This window comes from Ictidomys tridecemlineatus, chromosome 2 (genome assembly GCF_052094955.1).
Source record: "Ictidomys tridecemlineatus isolate mIctTri1 chromosome 2, mIctTri1.hap1, whole genome shotgun sequence".
Classification (NCBI taxonomy): Eukaryota; Metazoa; Chordata; class Mammalia; order Rodentia; family Sciuridae; genus Ictidomys; species Ictidomys tridecemlineatus.
The window spans coordinates 96,078,897-96,100,655 of NC_135478.1; the positions used below are offsets into that span (position 1 = coordinate 96,078,897).

General features: G+C 43.9%; 1 protein-coding gene across 1 annotated transcript in view; it reads left to right on the forward strand.

Annotated features, from left to right (window-relative positions):
- LOC144368325 (transmembrane protein 132B-like) overlaps positions 1–21,535 on the forward strand; it is a 35,669-nt gene extending 14,134 nt beyond the window's left edge. The window contains 3 exon segments of the mRNA XM_078027131.1: positions 16,801–17,172; positions 18,966–19,157; positions 20,035–21,535. Coding sequence (XP_077883257.1) covers positions 16,801–17,172; positions 18,966–19,157; positions 20,035–21,183 — 1,713 coding nt within the window. The 3' untranslated portion in view covers positions 21,184–21,535.
- The last annotated feature ends 224 nt before the right edge of the window (positions 21,536–21,759 follow it).

Consider the following 21,759-nt stretch of genomic DNA (forward strand, 5'->3'; position numbering starts at 1 on the left):
GTGGAAAATCTGAAAATACAGGCAATATTCTGTTATCAATGGCTTCCCTCAGCACTCACGTGTGGGGGACAAGCAAGCTCAGACAGGGGCTTGAGCCTCCTTGAGAGCAGGGGGAAGCTTACCTTTGTTCTCGATGGTGACGGAGGGCTTTACCAGGTAGACTGAGAACAGCCAGGTCCTTTTGGCAGGAGAAGGCAGCAAAGGCAGAGATGCAGAGGAGTCAGAGACCACATGGCCGTGAGCCTGGGAGGCAGGTGGGGGCTGGGTCGGGGTGGCTACTCCAGCCACGGCAAGGAGCTGGGGGCTCTATCCTGTCTTCGCTGGAGGACGTTATTTTATTAAGTGAGAATTTTAGAAATTAACTGAAAATGAGGTGATTTTGGCAACAGAGAGAGGGATGAGTGAAAGGGAAGAAGGGTCCTTGAAGAATCCCCTTCATTTCTCCAATAAGAACCCTGGAATGGTTCAGACCAGCGAGAGACGGGGCAACGAGCCTGAGTGGATTCAGGGTGAAGAGGACCTTGCCATCCTCGTGGTCCACACTTCCCTTCACCCCTGCCCAGTCCTGCCCAGTCCCTCTCTGCCATCTCTTTATTGTCACCCATACCTTTAGCTCTGGTTGACATTGTGATGTTTATGTGCTGACTTATTTATTGTGTGTGTTTGGGTATTTGCTGTCCCATGTCCCACATCATTCTGTGAAAGGACAAAGTATCAAACATCTGATCAGGTGCTTATGGGGCAGGGTTTTCGTCTTGCCAGGAACCAGTGATGTGAGGGGACATCTCCCAGGAGCACCCTCCCCTAGAGGAGGCAAGGTCCTCTCCCTGAAGTGGGTGCTGTGAATAGGGAAGAGCACTGTGGAATGTCATGCCTGGCCCTTGGAGGGCAAGCTTTGCTTCCTAATCATAACTGTGGTCTCATGAGCTCATAACCATGTCACAGGAGAGAGGCTCTGTGACAGATGCTCCTGAGCCTGTCATACCTTCTGACCTCCTTGGATCAAAAGGACAAAGGCACGTGTGCAGATCTGTTTGAGGGGTGGGGAGAGGTGGTCAGCCACATGAGGGAGAGCACAGTTTGGTCTACAGATGATACAGTGGGAAATGCTGCTTGCATGGTCCTTGGCTCCCGTGAACATGGTGTTGATCACCTGTGATGAGGAAGCGGCCAGTGTGCCAACCACGTTCACTTAATTAGACCAACACAGGAGACACCTGTGGGCATCTGCCCAGGGTGATATTATCTTTCCCCCTTTCTTTCTGGTAATTGCTTTCCTCACTTCTCCTTGCACTTGTGGGCCGGCTGCTCGCCATGTCTACCCTGCGTGACCTGTCCCTGAGGAGCCAGCCTAAGGGCCGCTCGCCCCCTGAGCAGGACCCAGTGCACTCTCCCTCCCAGGACTTGAAGTAGTCAGCCTGGGCTTCGCTCTAACAGGTGAGGTCTCCATAAAGTGTCTGCCAGTGCCTGGAAGGACACGGCCAGTCCTGCCACAGAGTGAGAAGGGGAAGCTAAGAAGCTGAGAGGCAGAGAGAGGGGCCGGGACGGTTCCTGGTTGCAGCTGAGGCTCTGCCACTTTCCCGCCTTAGTATGACCCACCCCCTCCCTTCTTTTCTCAGTGGAGCCTGTGCCTTGTAACTTGTGTGTCCTCACTCACGTGGTCAGAATACCTAGTTGTCACTGAGCCCTCCCCTGCCCAAGCACTTTCCAGGCAAGACAAGCTTTGAGGTCAGTGCTGATTCCCTTAAAGGTGTGCAAACTGGGGACAAAGGCAGAGGACTTGCTGGCCTCACACCCCTCCACCTCCGCCCTCAGGAAGAGGCTTCTCCATGGCTCTCTCCCCTGCCCAGGTGGCTTCCCACCACTTGGTCAAAAGCCCGCTGCAGCTGGTCCTGCCCCAGGTCCCAGGACCATAGACAGAGCAGCAGGAACTCTTGGAGGTCACTGGAGGGCAGGGGGAGCTCATTTCCCAGAAGCCCTCAGCAAACGCCTTCGCATGCCATTGGCTAGCACTGAACCAATCACGAGGCAGGAGGGTGCCCCCAGGGAACCACAGTATGTTACTGTGGCCAAGGTCACCACAAAGTTTGATGTTAGCTGTGGGTTTTTGCAGGTGCTCCTCATCTGGGCCAGGAAGCCCCTTCTGTCCCTAGCTTTTCATCCCTGACACAGTTGCTTTTAGGTGTTGTCAAGTGCCTTTTTTTTTTTTTTTTTTTGACTGAGATGCTGGTGCGCTTCTGTTCCTTATTGGTATGGGGCACTCCCTCATTCAGTTTTCTGATGTCACTCCAGTCCTGCATTTCTGACAAATCTGACCTGGCCATGGTGCACAGTCTTCATATAGGTTGCTATATATTCCTGGATCCTGTTGACTATTTTCTTGAATACTTTTACTTTTCTTTGGTTTTATATCCGGCTAAAAGTAGCCCCATGAAATGAATTGGGAAAGATTTTCTCTTGTATTATTTGAAAGAGTTAGCCAAAGGTTGGAGTCGGTTCTTTAAACATTTGGTGAATTCTCTGTGATGCCACCTGGTCATGAGCTTTTCTTCCTGTGATCACCTGTACCACCTGTGCTTGTCGCAGGACTGTTCAGGTTTTAGATTCCTCCCCGGGTCAGCTGGAGGAACTTGTCCATTTTCTCTAGGTTTTCTGATTTGTTAACATACAACTATTCATAGCATCCATCTGTAGCCCTTTATCTTTCTTTAAATGTCGTAACAATGTTCTCTCTTTCACTCTTGGTTTTAGTTATTTAGGTATTCTTTCCCTTTTCCTTTGTCAGTCTAACTAAATGTCTATTTTTTTATTTTTAATTGTCAATGGACCTTTATTTTTATTTATTTATATGTGGTGGTGAGAATTGAACCCAGGGCCTCACACATGCTAGGCAAGCATTCTACCACTGAGCCACCACCCCAGCCCACCTAATGTCTATTTTGTTATTTTTAATGTATCAATTCTTTTCTGTGTGTATTTTCTCTATGTTTTTCTAGGATCAGTTTCACTAATTCAGATCTAATGTTTATAATTGCTATTTCTTCCTAATATCTTGACAGTTTTACTAATAACAATTTCCTTTCTTGTCAGAATCAACTTGTCTCCCGTTGATAGCTGCTGTAGGCTTCGTAGAGTGGTGTCTACAGAGCTCCTTCCTTTGCCCTTTTCCCCTCCACCTAGTTCATCTCTGGACATAGGTGCCTCTGCTCCAGGCATCACATAGTGGGACCTCCTGTTTCTGTCCTGTCTGATGATCTCTCTCTGTTGGGCTTTCAAACCAACTCACAGGAACATTCTATTGATATATTTGATCACCTCTTATGTACACTTTTTGCATATTATTTTCCTGTTGTTTTTCTCTCTTCCACTTTTACCAATTTCTTTTGCACTAGCTGAACACTTTCTAGTGTGATATTTTAATTCTTTTAATGATTTTTTAAACTACTTTAGGGTTAATTTCTTAGTAGTTGCTACAGGATTTCCGTACACATCTTACCAGATCAACTTGAGAATTTTGTAGTAATAATTCCTTTGAGATGCAGAAGAATTACTTCGGTGTAACTCTTATCCCTCTTTGTGATATTATTATTTTGCATATTAAATATGTCATAAGCATACCAGTGCATTGTTACTACCATGTAATTTATGACTCATATAGAAGCTTAGAGCAGGACAGCAGGTCCATAATTAGATAATTTTAAAATTAACCTCCTTATTTACCATCTTGACTTGCTCCTTTGGTTTGTTTCTGTGGCTCCAGCCTTTGGTGTCGGACTCCCACTCCGCGCAGCTTTGCTCCTGCCTACCTCCTTTTCCCTGTTATTGTTCACCGTATTACATTTCTACATGGTTTGGGCCCAACAGTACAATTATATACATACTGCTTGAGATAACTGCTTTTAAAATCAGTTTCAAGTAGGAAAACAAATACGAATTTTTACTGTCTTTTATAATTAGGCAATTACTTTCAATAGTATTTTTAATGTGGATTCAAAGTACCATATAGCTAACTTGCTCTCAGCTTGAAGAACTTTCAGGAATGTATTTATTTTGCATTCATTTTGAAATAATCTTGCTGCCTATAGGATTCTTGACTGACAGTCCCTTTTGAACCTTTTGGATGGTGTTACTCAGCCTCCAGTTCCATTATGTCTGATAAGTCAGGTGTTAATTTGAGTTTCTTTTGTGCATAATGAATAACTTTTCTTTTGATGTTTGTATTATTTTCTCTTTGTCTTTCAAAATTTTTACTGAGATGTGTCTGAATGTGACTGTCTCAATGTTTACCCTACTTGTTGGAGTTCTTGGATGTGTGGTGTTGTTATCAGGTTTGGATGGTTTTAATCATTATTTCCTCAACACTTCCTGCTCCTCACCTTCCCCTCGTCTAGCATCCCGGTCCAAGTCTGTGGGTGAGCTCAGTGTTTCTCTTACGCTGTGTTCACTTTCCTCATCGTCTTTTCCTTTGTTCTTTGGGGTATAATCTCTATCAATCTCTCAGCTTTGCCGCTTCTTTCTGTCCACCTCATCCTTATTTTGATCTTCTCTAAAAGATTTTTTGTTTCAATTTTTGTGCTTTTTTTAATCTCTGGAATTTTTTTTCCAAAAAATAATTTTGCTTTCTGATATTTTCTACTTGTTATGACATTGTCATATTACTATCCTTTTATTATTTAAAAAATATATGATATTTTATATGTATTATTTATAATATGCAATATATATATTTATATATATATGTTTATATATTGTATGATGTATACTTTCCATATGTTTAAATCTTAGCACCTGCCTTTCCCCCTGTGGGTGGGTAACAGTTTTCTGTTTACTGTGGACTGTATGTTTGAATCCTTCCATCAAATCCACATGGTGATGCCCTAACCTCCAATGTGATGGTATTTGGAGGTGCGCTCTGGGGCATAATTAGGTTTACATGAAGTGGACCTTCATGATGGGGCTCATTCCCTCCAGCAGAGGAAGAGGACAGACCCTCCTCTCCTCTCTGCATGCCCCAAGGCCCAGCCTTGGGAGCAAGGTGTGCATACAGTGGGAGGCAGAGCTGGGCAGGCTGGGAACACTCTTTCCACCAGTCCCCATGTGTGCCAGCACTGTGGTCTCAAGCTTCTCACCCTCCAGAATGGTTAGGAAAACAATGAGGCTGAAGTTTCCCAGTGGGTCTTATTTCCTTGTGGCAGTCTCAGCTAAGACATGCTTCTTTTCATGTCTTGTGGTTTTTCTTGTTGTTACTGAAAACCTGCTGTTTGGGGTGATACACTTGATGGAGCCCTAATTCAGGCTTTGTTGTTTGCTTGTTTGTTTACTTAGGACCTGTAATTAGGGCCTCTCTTCCCTCCTGTGTGGGGCTCCTGCTGCTCCTCAGAGTGCACAGACCTGATCATGCTCAGAGCCTCTGGTAGGACAGTGGGCTCAGTGTGCTCTTCTGCTGTCTAGTACTTGAAATCTCTGCTAAGCTGTCTGAAATTCAAATTGTAGCCTTGCAAATCCATCTATATATGTTGCTTCAGCGTTTCTTCAAGCCTGGCACATGTGCCACTTCTGGTACGGAACATGAGACTTGGTAGGATGTATTACAAATAGCTATCAGATTGTTTCTAAAGTACCTCAGGAAATGATGCATTTAGTGCAATGAGCCCATCCCTCACAGACACCTGCCTGCTGGGGGCCAAACTGGGTGGGCAGAACTGAACTATTACTGGTCGTTCCCAAACTGAGTGAGCTGGGGAGACAGGAGCAAGCTGTGTCTGTGAAAGTTATGAACCTACAGCAAATGACTTCCTTCTGGGATCCTTGGAGGGATGGGAGGGTTGAGGGTATGGGTCACCAGCAGACTTCCTCCTGCTCTCACTTCAAAGCCTCACTGGCTGTCTTTCCCAGTGGGAAATCAAGTTGTTTATGATGTGGAGATGTGGCAGAGTGGGTGACCACACCACACAGACAACAGAACTTTGGGAGACTTGGCCTGAGAAGCCATTGGCTCAAATCTCACAGGAACTTAAGTCTCTGTTAATCTTGTTACTTTACAAACACACACTGTGCTGCCAGGTGCTACAGCTACATAGATGGTTTGGGCCTGACCCTTAGCCTCAATGGTCACAATTTAGAAATGTTCCTTTAAACATGTGTGCAAAGTGAAATGGGAACAGGAGAGTGAGGGCTGACAGGCCATAGTGACTTCTGGGAGCAGGTGGTGTTGGAGCTGTGTCTCCAGGGATTTCTAGGAGGCGTGCAAGTCATTTACAGTAAGAATCCTTGTAGTTTCACCCTAGGGGCTCCTTCTCAGAGAAGCCAGAACTAGGATTATAGCCAGGATTCAACCAGCACTTCCCATGCCAGAAAGGGCTCAGAGTCAATTAAGGGGTGGATTCTGATGACTGACTGGGCCATCCGGCCTGCCCGAGCACCAGGCTTTTCTCTCTGACCTTGGTTGGGGTCTGTTTTCCTGGACCTCCCCGGAAATCTTCAATGTGAGTGTGAACATGGGTGTCCAGACTTCTCTTGGCCCTTCCAGGTGTCTAGCATGGGCCTTTCTATGACCTGGAGTAGGGGGTATGAGGCTACTTTTCCCCTTTTCCTAAAATCTCAGAGATAAAAATTCTTAGCTTCTGATTTTTACAAGTTAACAGTTCACACTATTCTTTTTGCAAAAGTTTCTTTTCTTAAAAAAAAAAAAACACAAAAAAACCTTTCAGTTAGTTGTCGTGGCACACACCTGTAATCCCAGTGGCTTGGGAGGCAGAAGCAGGAGGACCACAAGTTCAAGGGTAGCCTTGGCAACTTGGCAAGACCCATCTCAAAAAATAAAAAAAATGAGCTAGGGCGGTGGCTCAGTGGTTGAGCACTCCTGGGTTAAATCTTCAATCCCTCCCCCACAAAAGTAGTTTCAAAACAAGTTTGAAAAACACAAATAATTATATACTTCAATATTCCTCTCTTTCTGAGACTATGATTCAGAATCCTGCAAAATATTTGTCTTTTATGTGGCTGATCTATATACCCACCCAGAAGACTTAAGCTCGTGGCCCCTGCACCTGTGCATGTGGCACGTGGCATTCATGCTGCGGAGATGCTCTCCAGAAGCCCAGGACCCTGGTCACAACTGTGCAGGATGCTAACAGCACCATGTGCTGCTGGGCTCTGCAGGTGGACACTGTCTTTCCAGGCACAGTGGGATGCATGTGAAGTAGGGGGCTCTCATATAAACCTATTTTGGCAGTGCATTTTAAATATTCCCTGTGAAGGGATAAAGTGCTTAAATGAAGACATCCCATAGACAAGTACATGCTAAGCTTTGCACCAAATCCTACCCTTGGGGCTTGGTTGTTGGCATAGTCTTGATAAGGGGCACCATTTTGGTAGTTCTTGTTTAAAAATGTAGAATTAATCTTTGCTGAATGCAATTTGGGTAGCTTTTTTGTTTCTTCCTTTTTTTTCCTCTATAGTGGTGGTCAAGTGGTGGGGGATGAGGGACAGAGAGTCTCTTTGGACAGGAGATGTCATGGGCACCTCAAATTAAGGTGAGCAGCAGCCCCTTCTTGTTGTTTGGATGGACCGAATGCAGCCAGCAAGACCTGGGCATCTCGTAAGCACAGAGTGCACATGTGATTCTACAGTGCAGAAAGCTCATCAGCAGTTACACAGAGCCAGGAACTCATGGAGTGATGGATGGAAAAGAGGCATTCAGGGTGACAGGAATATCTGAGTGGAGGGTGGGTTCATAAGTATATACAGCATCAAATTCATAGGACTGTACCCTTTAAACATATGCACCATATTAATTATAAATTATATCTCAGCAAGGTTGGTTAAAGGACCCCATGTGTGCATTTAGGTCTTGCCTTTTCCCATCAGCCTATGGTCCTCTGGAGGCAAGGCCACATTTTCCTTGTGTGGGGTGCAGCAAGGCAGCAACACACTGTACCTAGGAGGCCTCTGACACAGACCCCAGTGTGAACCCACACTCTGCATCGGCCCGTTGTGATCACTGGAGAAGCAACCTAAACTGGGCCTCAGTTTTCCCCATCTGTAACATAGGGACAAAACACCTCATATACAGAATATTTGGAGAGTCTAATTGGTATTATTCTAAGTAAATCTTTGAAAATAATTGTTATGTAATAAAAAATACATGATAGCTACTATTATTCCTTTTTATTTTTTGGCAAAAATTCAAGGTAAATTAAATAGTTTGGGATCTATTGTACCTTAGAGTATACTTTGGTAAACAGTAGTATATACAAAGTGTTTGGTTCAGATTTCAATTGACTAGGTTTTTCTTTTTGTCTGTTTTGGTATAAAATTTCAATATATTCTGTGAATTTTGTGAGCAACATACTACCTGATTCTGTAGTATTCTTTCCTTCTAACTTAGTGGCACAGTTCTTGGGTTGGGGGAGGTGTCCTAAGGAAGAGGTTTAATGCACAGTCTCCCATCTCTAACCAATGGGTCTACAATTTGGCAAACACAAGGACTGGTAATGCAGATGAAATTCCTGCTGCTTTTTTAAACAGAAAATGAAGGAAATTATGTCTTACAAGACCCCCAAGGAGATATCTTTACATCTGGAGAGTCCCCTTTGGTCTCTTTTATTCATGACTAATGTAGTTGCAAAAGTGTAATTTGACAGTAAAAATATTAACCTCTAAAGGCAACTTTCCTAAGATGACATTTACAAGCCATTTTACACATGCTTATAGATTAATGTGACACAAGTTGTCTGTTTCCAATCCTGTCCTCAGTTCTTCTTATATTAGGATTGATAGCATTTGGTTTTCAATGTTCTTCTTGGGGCTCAGATAGCCTTGAAGGTACCATTAAGAAAAATGATGGAAATCTGACTCTGATTTTTATCTCATCATAAATATATCATCATTTATCTCCTAAAATTCGTCTGCCCCAATACACATGTACTCTGTGTAATTTCATATATAGGGATCTCAGTTCCTAGTAAAAAGGCCAAATTGACCCCTGGGACTCCAAGGTCATACACGTAACAGCTTTGTGTTTCTTACCTACTTTGTGTCTTCCTACTGTGTTTTCTCTAATGACCTTTGAAATTACTTTCATTTTTCTTTATGCCATCAGCATGAGACCTCATTTAAGTGCCTCTGTTTCCCTTTCACCAAGACACTCACTGCTTTTGGTGATGCCTGGGAGGAACAGGTCCCAGAAGAACCGGTTGTGACCTGGTCACACATTCAGCATCTACTTATTGAATGCTTTCTAAGCACCCTGCACTGTGCCAGAGGAGTGAAGAGGAGACAGGTCCACAGGCAGATTACCTTCAGGTGGAGCCCAGGGATAAGAATCTACCAGGAGCATTCCAAGAATAGCTACTGAGAAAGAAATGATGTAGCATAACAGAGCAATCTACATAATGTAAATCATGCAACAATACCAAGCTTAAGGAAATCATGTAGTGTGTACTCAGAGGCACACACAGCAAATTAGAGGAATGTGGAGTAACATAGATGGAGAGGGACACCAGAAGGGTACAGGAAGTTTGTAGTGGACAAGCCTAAAGGGAGGCTCTCTGAGCAGTGGCCCTTGAGCTGGGGTGTTTGGCATGATCTTAGTGGTGACCATGAACATGGTCTTCACAACGGTGAATGTCTCCAAGTCTGCCCTTCCGGCAGAGCCGGTCCAGCAGCCTCTCCGGGTCAGGGCCCAGGCAGCACCTGGGTTCCTTCCATCCTTCCCAGCTCACAGCACCAGGCCCTGGCCAGCTCCCAGGAGGTTCTTGGAGCCTGGGGCAATCCTGCATTTCCATGAGACAACATCCGGTGGAAGGATGGGTCACTTCCTGAGTGTCTCTGTGAAGGAGCCCTTTCCCAGAATCCCTAGTGTGCTTCTCACATGACATTGGCCAGGGTTGTACCACGTGCCTCTTCCTAGCCAATCAGTGGAGGGGCAGCGAGGCCGAGGTGGGCGGAGCGCCGTGTTCTCCTGAAGAGAAAGGAAGCCATAGTGGTGTTAGAACCCAGGAGGTACCGGCCGAGGGCTGCTGTGTGGTGAGTGACCGGTGGGGTCCTGCCTGTGTGACCCCCAGTTCTGAGGACACGGTCCACATGGGGAAAAGCGGTGGAAGGACGTGGGCGAGATCGCCGCCTGTGAGTGGGGAAGCGGCCCTACGCCTCAGGGGATCAGCTGCCTTTGTGCGCCCTCATCCCTGGGCAGTGCTGGGCGTGGTCCTCCCCGACCCCCTCACGAATCTGAGCATATGGCAGCCTTTTCGTGCCTGGATTCTGGACAGGTGAAGTGAGCATCTGGACCCCTCAGGGAGTAATGGTGGGGCTTGTTGTGTGGAGCGGCAGGAAGGGCGGCAGCGAGGCCCTCGGCAAAGGCGAGCTGCCCCGCAGGCGGTGATCCTGCTGGAAGTTGTAGTAAAGTGACAGGACAGGGAGTACTCAGCTTGGGGTGTGTGCGTGGGACAGGTGACTCAAGAGTTTTCAGTGCAGTCTATGTTTCCACCAGTCACCACAAAAATCCTCTGAATGTTGCTTTTGGGGTTACAAATAATTTTTAGAAAGCGTGAATTTACAGATACAGAACCCATAAGTAACAGGGCCAGCTGTAAATTGGTGAATCCGTGGAGTGGGGAACTCTGTTTTTTGTATATCTGATATGGCCCCTGTATGTTTTCATGTATTCAGATGTTAGCACCCAATATGATAAGCCATATTAAATGAGCTGTTTTAGTTGAATCACACAGGATGGAGAACATAGATTTTTAAAGGGTATTTATATCCTTGGAAAGAAAAATGATAATAACATACAGAACTGCTAAATTCTTTTACATTTTTAAATAATTAATTATTTTGACCATTTCAGTTGTGCATCAATTCCTGAAATACAAGGCAGGGTTAAACCTGCACATGCTCTGAAAGGGTGCAGAATCACTGCATTATGATTTCAATTCTAATGACAGAAAAAAACTCCCATGGTTTCCAAAGATGAAGTGTTTCTGGCAGTGAGATGTGGTTCAGAGTGATCCAAAGTAGAATTAGTTGTGGGTGGGAAGCAGTTAACAAAGAAGAACCAGAATTTTTTTATAAATGTAGGAGAGTTGAGGTCTGTACTCTAAAAGGTAGGATTGGGAAAGTCCCAGCAATCGGTGACAACTACTTGCATCAGGGAGAAGGTGAGGGCAGAAGGGAATCTCCTAATATGTGCACTGCAGCCTTCTGATTGGCAGGGAACCAATGGATTGGTCTGCAAGGCATGGGCAGACTACATTCTTCTGCTCCAGAGGAACTGTTCTTCTTGAACCTCCACTTGCCCCAGTGTAGTGCTCCCATGGGAAGAGGGTTTGCTTTGTAATAGGACTTCTGTTACCATTCCTAAGTATCTAAATGGATGGCAGCCAGGTTTAACTTTGAGTCAGCATCATGGGATTTTAAAGTAAGAGCATGACCCTCCATTCCATTTTTCTGCTCTAAACAGAAATCATATTCTGATTGTTCCCTTTCCTGGGCACAATAATGCAGATTTAAGTTCTTCATTCATGCCCCCCAAAATAGCTGATTTTTTTGCTCTTCATTTTCTCCCCTTTAAAAAAGTAAAGCAGAGAAAATGGGAAAGTATTCTTTTTTCCTAAAATTTGAAGAATCAAAGAAATTTGCCCTTTTCAGCTCAAACTGTAATTATGGGGCCAAGAGACTTGTTAGCTCCACTGTCTACTATCATCTTTTAAAGAAAAAGAAATCTTTAAAATTTGTTCTAATTAGTTATACATGATAGTAGAACACATCATACATAAATGGTTTATATCTTCTCATTCTTCTGGTTGAACATGATGTAGAGTTATATAGTCATGTAATCATATATGCACATAGGGTTATAATGTTTGATTCATTCTACTATCCTTCTTGCCCCTACACCCTCCACCCTCTTCACTCCCCTCTGTACTAATCCAAGTACCTCCATTCTTCCCTAGCCCCCCCGCATCCCCTTATTGTGAATTAGCATCCGAATATCAGAGAAAACATTCAACCTTTGGTTTTTTGGGATTGGCTTATTATTCTTAGCATGATATTCTCCAGTTCCATCCATTTACCAGCAAAGGCAATACTTTTATTATCCTTTAAGCTGAGTTATTTTCTGTTATGTTTTCATGCCCTATTTTCTTTATCTGTTAATCTGTTGAAGGGTACCTAGGTTGATTCCATAGTTTAGCTATTATGAATTGTGCTGTCATAAACATTGATGCGACTGCATCACTGTAGTATGCTGATTTTAAGTCCTTTGGGTATAAACCAAAGAGTGGGATAGCTGGGTCAAGTGGTGGTTCCATTCTAAGTTTTCTGAGGAATCTCCATACTGCTTTCTGTAGTGGTTGCACCAATTTGCAGTCCCATCAGGAATGTATGAGTGTGCCTTTTCCCCCACATTCTTGCCAACATTTATTGTTGCTTGTATTTTTGGTTATCGCCTGAATCATCTTTTAAAAACAGTATTATTTTAATTCTATAAATTCTTGGGTACTGTGTGATAATTTATGCTTACATAGAGAACATAACGTTCAAATCAGGGTAGTTAACATTTTCATCTCAAACATTTCAAACTTTAAATGAACACAATAATTGTACATGTTTATGGGCCACATTGTGATATTTCAAACATGTATATAGTGGGTACTGATCAAATCAGGACAATATTTCCATTTTCTTCTCACTACCTTATAATTGGGGCCTTTGAGCTTTTCTCTCTGGTTAGACATAAAACATAATAGGTCATTGCAAAGACTTGTCCTCCAACTGTTTGTAGAGTGCCAGAACTTATTACTGCTATCTAACTCTTTTGGTATATATTATCCCATGTCCCACTACCCACCCCTCAACACTTCTCAGCCTCTAGTAATCACTGTTAAACATTTAGATTAACTTTTAAAAACATACATGTATAAAAACATGGAGCTTGACTTATTTCTTTTAAAGTAATACCCTCTAATTCCACCCTCTTTGCTGTAAATGATGAAATATAATTCTTTTGTGGCTGAATAATATTCCATTATATACAACTGTTTGTATATAGCACAGCTTCTTTATCCTTTCATCCACTGATGGCATCTGGGTTGATTCCATATCAGCTGCTGTGAACAGTGCATCCATGAATGTGGGTGGCAGGTATCTTTTTTATATGCTGATAGCTTTTCCTTTGGAGATATACCCAGAAGTGGATTATGTAGTAGATCTACTTTTAGTGCCTCCATCTGTTCTCCATATGACTGTATTAGTTTGCGTTCCCATCAATAATGTATGAGAATTTCCTCTTACTCACATCCTTGCCATCATTTGTTTTTTTGTTTTCTTTTTGGTGATGACCACTCTAACTTTGGTGAGATAGTATTTTTTGAGTCTTATGGACCTGATGGCTAATTATGTTGAGGGATTTTTTTCCCATGAATTTGTTGGTCATTTGAATTTATCCCTTTAAAAATAGACATGCAGACCAGTGGAACAGAATAGTTTCAGAAATAACCCTATGTACTTACAGGCAAATGATTCTCAACAAAGGTGCCAAAAAAGGTAATTAGAATCTGAGGACAGAAAAGGGTATAGGGCTGAAACAGTATTTGAAGAAATAGTGGCTGAAAACTTCCCAAATTTGACAAAAGACACAGCTTATGGATTTGAAAAGTTGGGAAATCACAAAAGTGACAAATTTAAAGAAATCCATGCCAAGGCAAATCATAATTAAGCTTGTGAAACTTAGAAGACAAAGGAAGAATCTTAAAAACATCCAGATATTACACTAATTTGAATGAGGATGAATTTCTCACCTGAGACCAAGGAGGCCAGAAAGACATGGCACATTTTTCCAATGGTGAAAGAAAAGAACTGTCAGTCCTGAATCTATATCTGAAAAAAGTATTCTTCAAGAATGAAGGGGAAATAAAGACACTCTTACATTAAGAGAGACAGACTTTATTTCCAGGAGACCTACCCTCAAAGAATGGCTGGCGGAGCTTCTCCAAAGAAAAAGAAAATGATAACTGAAAAAAGATTTGGAACTTTGAAAAGGAAAAAAGAATGTCAGAATCAGTGAAATTTAAATAGGATAGAAGTCTTCCTGAATTCATGAATTTCTTAAATTATATTTGACAATCATATTTGGTTGAAACAAAAACTTAGGACCTCATCAATGTGGTATTTAAAGTACATAGAGGAAGTCTTTAAAACAATTGTTTGTGAAAGCAGGGAGGCCAAGGAACCTAAATGGAATTAAGGTGCCTGCCTGCCAAGTGGTCAAACTTTGTTACCAGACCAAAATAAGTTATGCATGGAGGTTAAATTGCACACCCATGCATGCATAAAGGCACAAGTGACTCTAAAGTTGGTTATATCTGAATGAGCTTTGTGTGTGCCAAGGCCAATTGCTTGGTTTTGGTATTGTCTTCTCATTACAAAGATAGTCATTTTGCAGTACTGGGTTATGAGTGTATGGGATCTCTCCATACTTCTTTTTCTTTCAGTGAATTTGTGATTATTTTAAAATATTATTTAAAAGTTAAAAGAGTTAATAGAATACAGTTTATTTTAACCTAACAGAACTGTTTTGTTTCAATAATTCAGAACTTCTAAAAGTTCATGTATTTACTGACAACTTTTATCATACAGCCACCTTTTAATGAAGTGTAAAATATACTTTATAATGCACTTCTTTCAGTTTTATCCACTTAATTAAGAGGAACTTCTCATCACTAGCACAAAAAAGACAGCTGGTATCATTTATTATAAAAAAAATTATATCAAAAATTAATACAAAGAAAACAATGTTCTAAATTTCTGAGTAGATGCTGTCTCTCTCTGTGTCTTTGTTAATGATCAGGACAGCGTTTAAAGACTTTGTAGCACTGAACAGAAACAGTGCTGGTGATATATTCTGATGGACTCAAAAATAGAATGGGAATGACTTTTCAGTATGTCACAATGTTTTTAATGCTGTGTCTCTTTCCTTCTGAAGGCATCTCTCTTACCCATAAAGATCTTTACTTCTCACTTCAGGAAACTGGAATGGCTAGTCACAGTGATGGTTCAAGGAGGCAGATTGACCTATTGTGAATAACACATATTTCAGAAATCAAATGGAATTGGATGCAAACCTGCTAGTTAGCAGCTGTCACATGTTTTAGTCAGTTTGCGTCACTGAGATCAGAAGACCTGACAAGAACAACATAGAGAACGACAAGTGTATTTCAGCTCATGGTATCAGAGGTTCAGTCCATGGTCAGCTGACTCCATAGCTCTGTGCCAGAGGTGAGGCAGACCATCATGTCAGAAGGGCAGGGAGGAAGAAAGCAGCTCAGGACGTGCTAACCAGGAAGCAGAGAGAGCACCACACTCAGCAGGGACAAAATATAAGCCCCTGAAGCCTACTCCCAGTGACCAGCCTCCTACAACTATACCCCACTGCCTACAGTTACCACCAATTAATACATATCAGTGGATTAATAGGTCACAGGTCTCATAATCTGATTTTTTCACCTCTGAACATTCTTTCATCGTTCCATACATGAACTTTTGGGAATGCCTCAGATCTAAACTGTAACACACGTGTTAACCACTGTGAGCCTTTTGTCACAGCCACAGTAAAGATGAGGTTAGTTGTAGAGCCAGTGAGGACGCACACAGGGACAACCAGATTGGGCTTGGCCCTGCCTCTGCACATGATCAGTTACGTGGCCCCTTTCTTATCCACATGATCAGGATAGCAGTCCAACTTCAGTCTTCAGGTTTTGTGAGGAATGAATGAGTTAAACGTATGGCTTTTTTAAAGTAAGCTGTCATCATGGGGAGACTAGGCCCATAGTAGGTGTAACAATAGTACATAGGAATTGCTATCATTTCATCCCCTGATGTATTCCTCCTCACTGGTGGTCGCAGACTAGGCAACAGCCATGAATCAAAGTCCTCTCCTATGAGGCCACAGGAGAGGTTCTTCTTTAGGGGAAGGTTCTGGAATTGCAGAACCAGAGGATTTCTCAGGGTGGGCTGTGGACAGATGGAGAGCATGTGCCAGGATTGGAGGAAGGGCCAGAGCCTTGGGGAAGGAAAGCAGAAGCCAGGATGGGCGAAAGGAGAGATCCACTCACAAGTTTTTACCAGTAACACGAGCAGCTTTGCTCCCAGAGCAGTACTTGTGGGTGAGGGCAGGATGTGCCAGGGGAGAGCGCTCTGGCACCCCAAGGGCCTAAGCAGGAGGAAGCTGCTTTTGTGGAGTCCACTGGCTCAGGCCAGTGAGGAGTGGGATATGAGAGCAGGCCCAGCCCACTGGCTCCTGATTTATCTTTGCAGTTCCTAAGGGGCTTTCCCAGTGTCTTCACACCTTGATGTCCTTGGTCCTTGATCTTTATACTCCCAAAGGGGAGAAACAGGCATCCATTCTTATTTTCATTTCCAGCATGAGGTACCTGAGCCCATGGGAGAGCAGAGCACCTGGCTCAAGGCCCAACAGGGAGTGCAAGCAGGAATCCAGACAGCTCCTCTGTCTCAGGACCTCGCATTTCTGCTTCAGAAGCCACCGTCTTGCTTCATTCCCACATGGGGAATTGTATTTTGATGCCCAGTTTCCAGAAGGCAAAGAGCAGAGGCTCCATTTCTGCCTGTCTGGTCTGGAGTCTCCTGTGGCAGTGGACCAGGGAAGCCAGGGTGCACTTGCTGTCCACCTTCTAAGTGTGAAGCAGCCTGTGTGGCTCACGGTGACTGCTGAAAAGGTATTGAATGAATTAACTGCTGAAAGTTGAGTGAATCAATGGATTAACAGATTTGGGCTGAGAAAAGCCACTTTATTTTACTCTGCACCGTCACCTGGATGATAAACCAGGGGCACATGACACTCATTCCCAACAAGGATGCTTACTCTGTTGTGGTCTGTTTTTGTTCAGGCCCACCCGGGAAAGCGAAGACGAGGATGAGGAGAAGAAGGGGCGAGGCTGCTCCCTGCAGTACCAGCATGCCCTGGTGAACGTCCTCACCCAGTTTGTGACCAAGTCATCTGACCTGGGTCAGCTGACCTACATGTTGGGCCCAGACTGGCAGTTTGACATCACTGACCTTGTGACAGAGTTCATGAAGGTGGAGGAGCCCAGAGTCGCCCAGTTACAGGATGGCAGGACCCTGGTTGGTCGGGAGCCGGGAATCACCACTGTTCAGGTACAGGGGGTTCATGTTTTGCCACCTCTCCAACACCACTACCTGCTGATGATGCAGACAAATGCTGCCATGGAGGGGTGTGCACATGTATGAGGGTGATTGTGCAAATGTGCAGATACCGAGTCTGCCTGTAACAGAATCATGAGAAGCAATAGAGTATTCACCAATTTTAATAACCTAAACACATTTTGTATTTTCTGAGAGGGTGGAGAAAAATGCCTGATCTGTTTTTACCAGAGAAAGCTAAATAAAATACATAGTGTAAGTCACCCTTTTCCCGATATGACACTGTTTTTTTTTTTTTTTAATCTGTACTAGGAGGTGGTAGAATCTCTGAAAGCAAATTTCTCCTCAACCTTAACATTTAACCATTTAGCTATATTATACCTTTAACAGTAGACAGAGATTTTTTAAAGCATGTATTTGGCTATAAATCACAAAGAATCCATAGTTCAAAGCTCTCTATTTTCATCATACTAATAGTAAAATAATTTCTAACTGATTTTGGCAAGGTTAAAAAGGAAAAAACCACAGCTTGTTTTATTTTTGCAAATTTAAAATGTTACTGCTCATAGTTAATTATGTCTTATTTTAGGTGTTGCCAAAGTTAATTTTCGACAAAGTTGAATTAAATATGTAGCATTCTATATTCGTGTCTATTTCTGTGTAATATATTACCACCAATTTAACATTTCAAGACAACAGTAATTTATTAAGTTATATTCTGTGAGTACACAGTCCTGGTGGGTGGGCTGGTTCTATGCTCAGGGTTCCTAAGGCTGAGATCCAGGTGCTGGCTGGGCTTGGCCCTTAATCTTGGAGTTTTGGGAACTCATTGGCTTTTAATCTGATTCAGTTTCTTGGAAGAACTTAGCTCTCTTATAGTTACAGCACTGAGGTCACAGTTTCCTTACTATCAGCCAGGTGTTGCCCTTTCCTCTAAGAGGACCCCTCCATTCCTTCTCACATGGTCCTTCTCTCATGAGTAATGGCTGGATTCAGTCCTTCTCACACTTAGAGTCAGAATTCTCCTGCTACCAGCTGGGGAATGCACTCTGCATTCTGTTAAGGATTCCTGTATAATTCGGGAGACCCTTGTTTTAGAGCCAGCTATGCCATATAACAGTGTGATTATAGAGTGCTTTCTCATTGTGTTTGAAGGTTAAGGTCAACATTTAGGGGGACTGTTCTAGAAATTGTGCCTTTGACATATTCCTGTCCCGGTTTCAGTCTCCCATGGTTGCACATTAGATAGTAAAGTGGTAGGAACGGCTCCTTAGGACATGACTATTCCCTGCCCCACTTTAACTGTTCATCCAGTTATCCCACAGTGGTCCACACAGTGATCATATTGTCCCATGATAGGCATCTAACCTGCCCATTGGAAGGGATGTGAGCAGGAGAAGAGGGCTGATCACCATTTCCTTCAAAAGAGTTGACCACAGGCCACTGCTTTCAAAGCCTGAATGTCGGTTGTTGGGAAAGCACTACTCTTTGAGTGCTGAGTACCAAGGCAGGCAATTTGAGTTATTGCCTCTAACTTAAAACAAGCTTATCTCAGAAAATACACTGTTGTTATCATGGCATGAATCCCAAGAAAGGAAGTGGATTAAGGTGACCTTTATAAAACTCCTTCAAGTGCTAAGTTTAATCGGACAATGGCAGGATACCTACGTAAGCAGTCTTCCTGTGTGTGCTCTGTAGAGCACTGCAGAGTCTCCCGAGGCCCTGCCAGCTCCAGGACTTGAAATTGTCACGTGGGCAGAGACCACGCTTTCTCACTTACTCCCCAGGTCCTCTCACCTCTCTCTGACTCCATTCTGGCTGAGAAGACAGTGATTGTCCTGGGTGACCATGTCACCATTGTGGAGCTGGGCGTGCAGCTGGTGGCTGGCTTGTCCCTCTCCCTGCAGCCTCACAGGGTAGACCAAAGGGTCACCGTCTCTACAGTGGCTGCCCAGGATGTCTTCCAGGCCCCACAGCAGGTGAGAGCCTGGAGGCCTGTGCCCTGGTCCGTGGTCAGCTCCTCTCCAGGTCATTTTGTCCTACACAGAGGGTCAGCAGGGTCTCGCAGCCCCTTGCTGTTCTTGGAGCTGCTCCCTGCATCTCCCCCAGCACATTGGGTCTAGGAAAGTGTGTAGAGATGGAGGCTCATTTCCTCTGCCATTTGTTCTCCAGCAGGATAACCTGTGATAGGCACAGTCTGCTGTTGGACTGTGAGCTGAGGGCCATGTTTTTTTACCTTGGCCAAACCAAATGGGTAATTTTTGATACTGCATTTTGCTAAGTTGCTGAGACTGGCCCTGAACTCATGATCCTCCTGCCTCAACCTCCTGGTTGGCTAGTATTACAGGTGTGCATCATTGTGCCTGGCTGTTGCAAATCATTTATAAAGATAACTGAGGCACTGGGCCATTCAAGCAGTCCAACTTCATAATCCATTGTTTACCAAGAAATTTACCAGAGTGCGTTTTGCTTCATCAGCATTGGCTTCCTAATAAAGAAGGTTCAAAGTGATATTATCTTTAGCAGTAGCCTGATTAGTTGCACCTAAAATTGATTCAGATAAATTGCCTGATCTTTCAAAGTGTTTTTAGAAAGGTCAAAGTCAAATTTTTTGATATGGCATGCAGTAAATTAATTTACACTTTAGTGCATTCATGAAAGTTTATTATTTATTTCTCATACCAGTGGAGCTCCTGCAGATTATTGATGCCAGTTCAAGGCATGAGAAAAACTGGTAAAGATTATAAAATGGAAGATTTTTTTTTCTACATATACTTAAAAGTGTTTATATAGGAAATCTTGCTTAGGTTGTAAATTTGAAGGGAGCTGATCATGCTTTGACTTCGTTTCCCTCAGGAAGCCATAGTCAGTTCTTGGATTTTGTTCAGTGATGGCTCCATGACACCTTTAGACATTTATGATCCCAAGGATTTTTCCATAAGTGTCTCATTGGATGAAATGGTGGTGTCTGTCCAGCCAAACTTGCAATCCCAGTGGCCAGTTGTGGTTGCAGAGGGCGAAGGAAAAGGGCCCCTGATAAAGTTGGAGATGATGATCAGCGAGCCTTGCCAGAAGACCAAGAGGAAGAGTGTTCTTGCTGTGGGTAAAGGAAGTGTCAAGGTCAGGATTGCACCAGGCATCCAGGAGGAGCACTGAGGAGGTAGCAATGACATTGAGGGTGTGAACCAGGAATACAAAGATCACCTGAACAACTCCATAGAGCGGGAAGGGAGCCAGGAGTGAGCAGTTCAGGAGTGGCTCCAGCGTGGGGGCCCTGCTGTCCCAGAGGACAGAACCAACAGGAGCACAACCCTGCCGCTGCTTGGGGAGGGGAAGGATAAGAAGCTACTCAAGAGTGGTGGTGCAGACACCTTCACCAGCTTCCCCACCCAGGGGAAGTTTCCAGAATCCAGTAACCCTAGTGACCTTACAGTGGCCTCCAGGGGCTTGATGGACTTGGAGATCGGCATGTATGCCCTGCTCTGCGTCTTCTGCCTGGCCATCCTGGTCTTCCTGATCAACTGCGTGGCATTTGCCTGGAAGTACAGACACAAAAGGCTTGCGGTGAGCAAGCAGGGCAACATCCCCCACTCCCATGACTGGGTCTGGCTTGGGAACGAGGTGGAGCTTTTGGAGAACCCAGTGGACATCACGCTCCCCTTAGAGGAGTGCACAACCATGATAGACAGGGGGCTGCAGTTCGAGGAGAGGAACTTCCTGCTGAATGGAGGTTCCCAGAAGCCCTTCCACAGTCAGCTGCTCAGACCTTCTGACTGTGTCTATGAGAAAGAGATGAAAAATGAACCTGTAAACTCTTCTGGCCCGAAGAGGAAGAGGGTCAAGTTTACTTCCTACACCACCATCCTCCTTGAGGATGGGGGCCCATACACCAACTCCATCCTGTTTGACAGTGATGACAACATCAAGTGGGTCTGCCAGGACATGGGGCTGGGGGACTCACAGGACTTCAGAGACTATATGGAAAGACTGCAGGACCAGATGTAAACTCCTTTCTTATGTTGTATTCACCTTTATGCCTTCTGTTTTCTGAACAGTGGAGCAGTGAGTCTGATCAGCAATAGGGTGACTTCACAAAGCTGAGTTCGTGGAGGTCTGGAGGGAGCACTTTCTAAGCAAGTTTCAGAGGCCTGGAGAGTTACGTCAGCTGGGTTTTAAGCTGGGAAATGCCTCTAAAACAGCTACATGTAGGGACTGGAGGAATTCTAAGACAACAGTTTTGCCTACAGCCTGGTACCAGCTCAGTGCAGGTAGAGTAAACCCGACCCCACAGATATTGTTAGTCATCTCATGGCGAATGGCTGTGTGTAGTGAGGAGAGATTTGGATGGTGATTTTCCTGTTCCTAGACTTTTTAAAGCACAGTGGGCAGGTACATCCCGTGGCCTGGGTTTGGACACATATGAGAGGTTACTGAATGTAGCTTTCCTTATTTTTTAGGAGTGCTGCTCAGTACTTTTATATACATTTCCACCTGCACCTGTTCCTTTGATCTCTGGAATTTTTTTTGAAACATGAAGAGAAGAAATTTCAGCCTTTGAGATTTGTGTGATTTACAAATGAG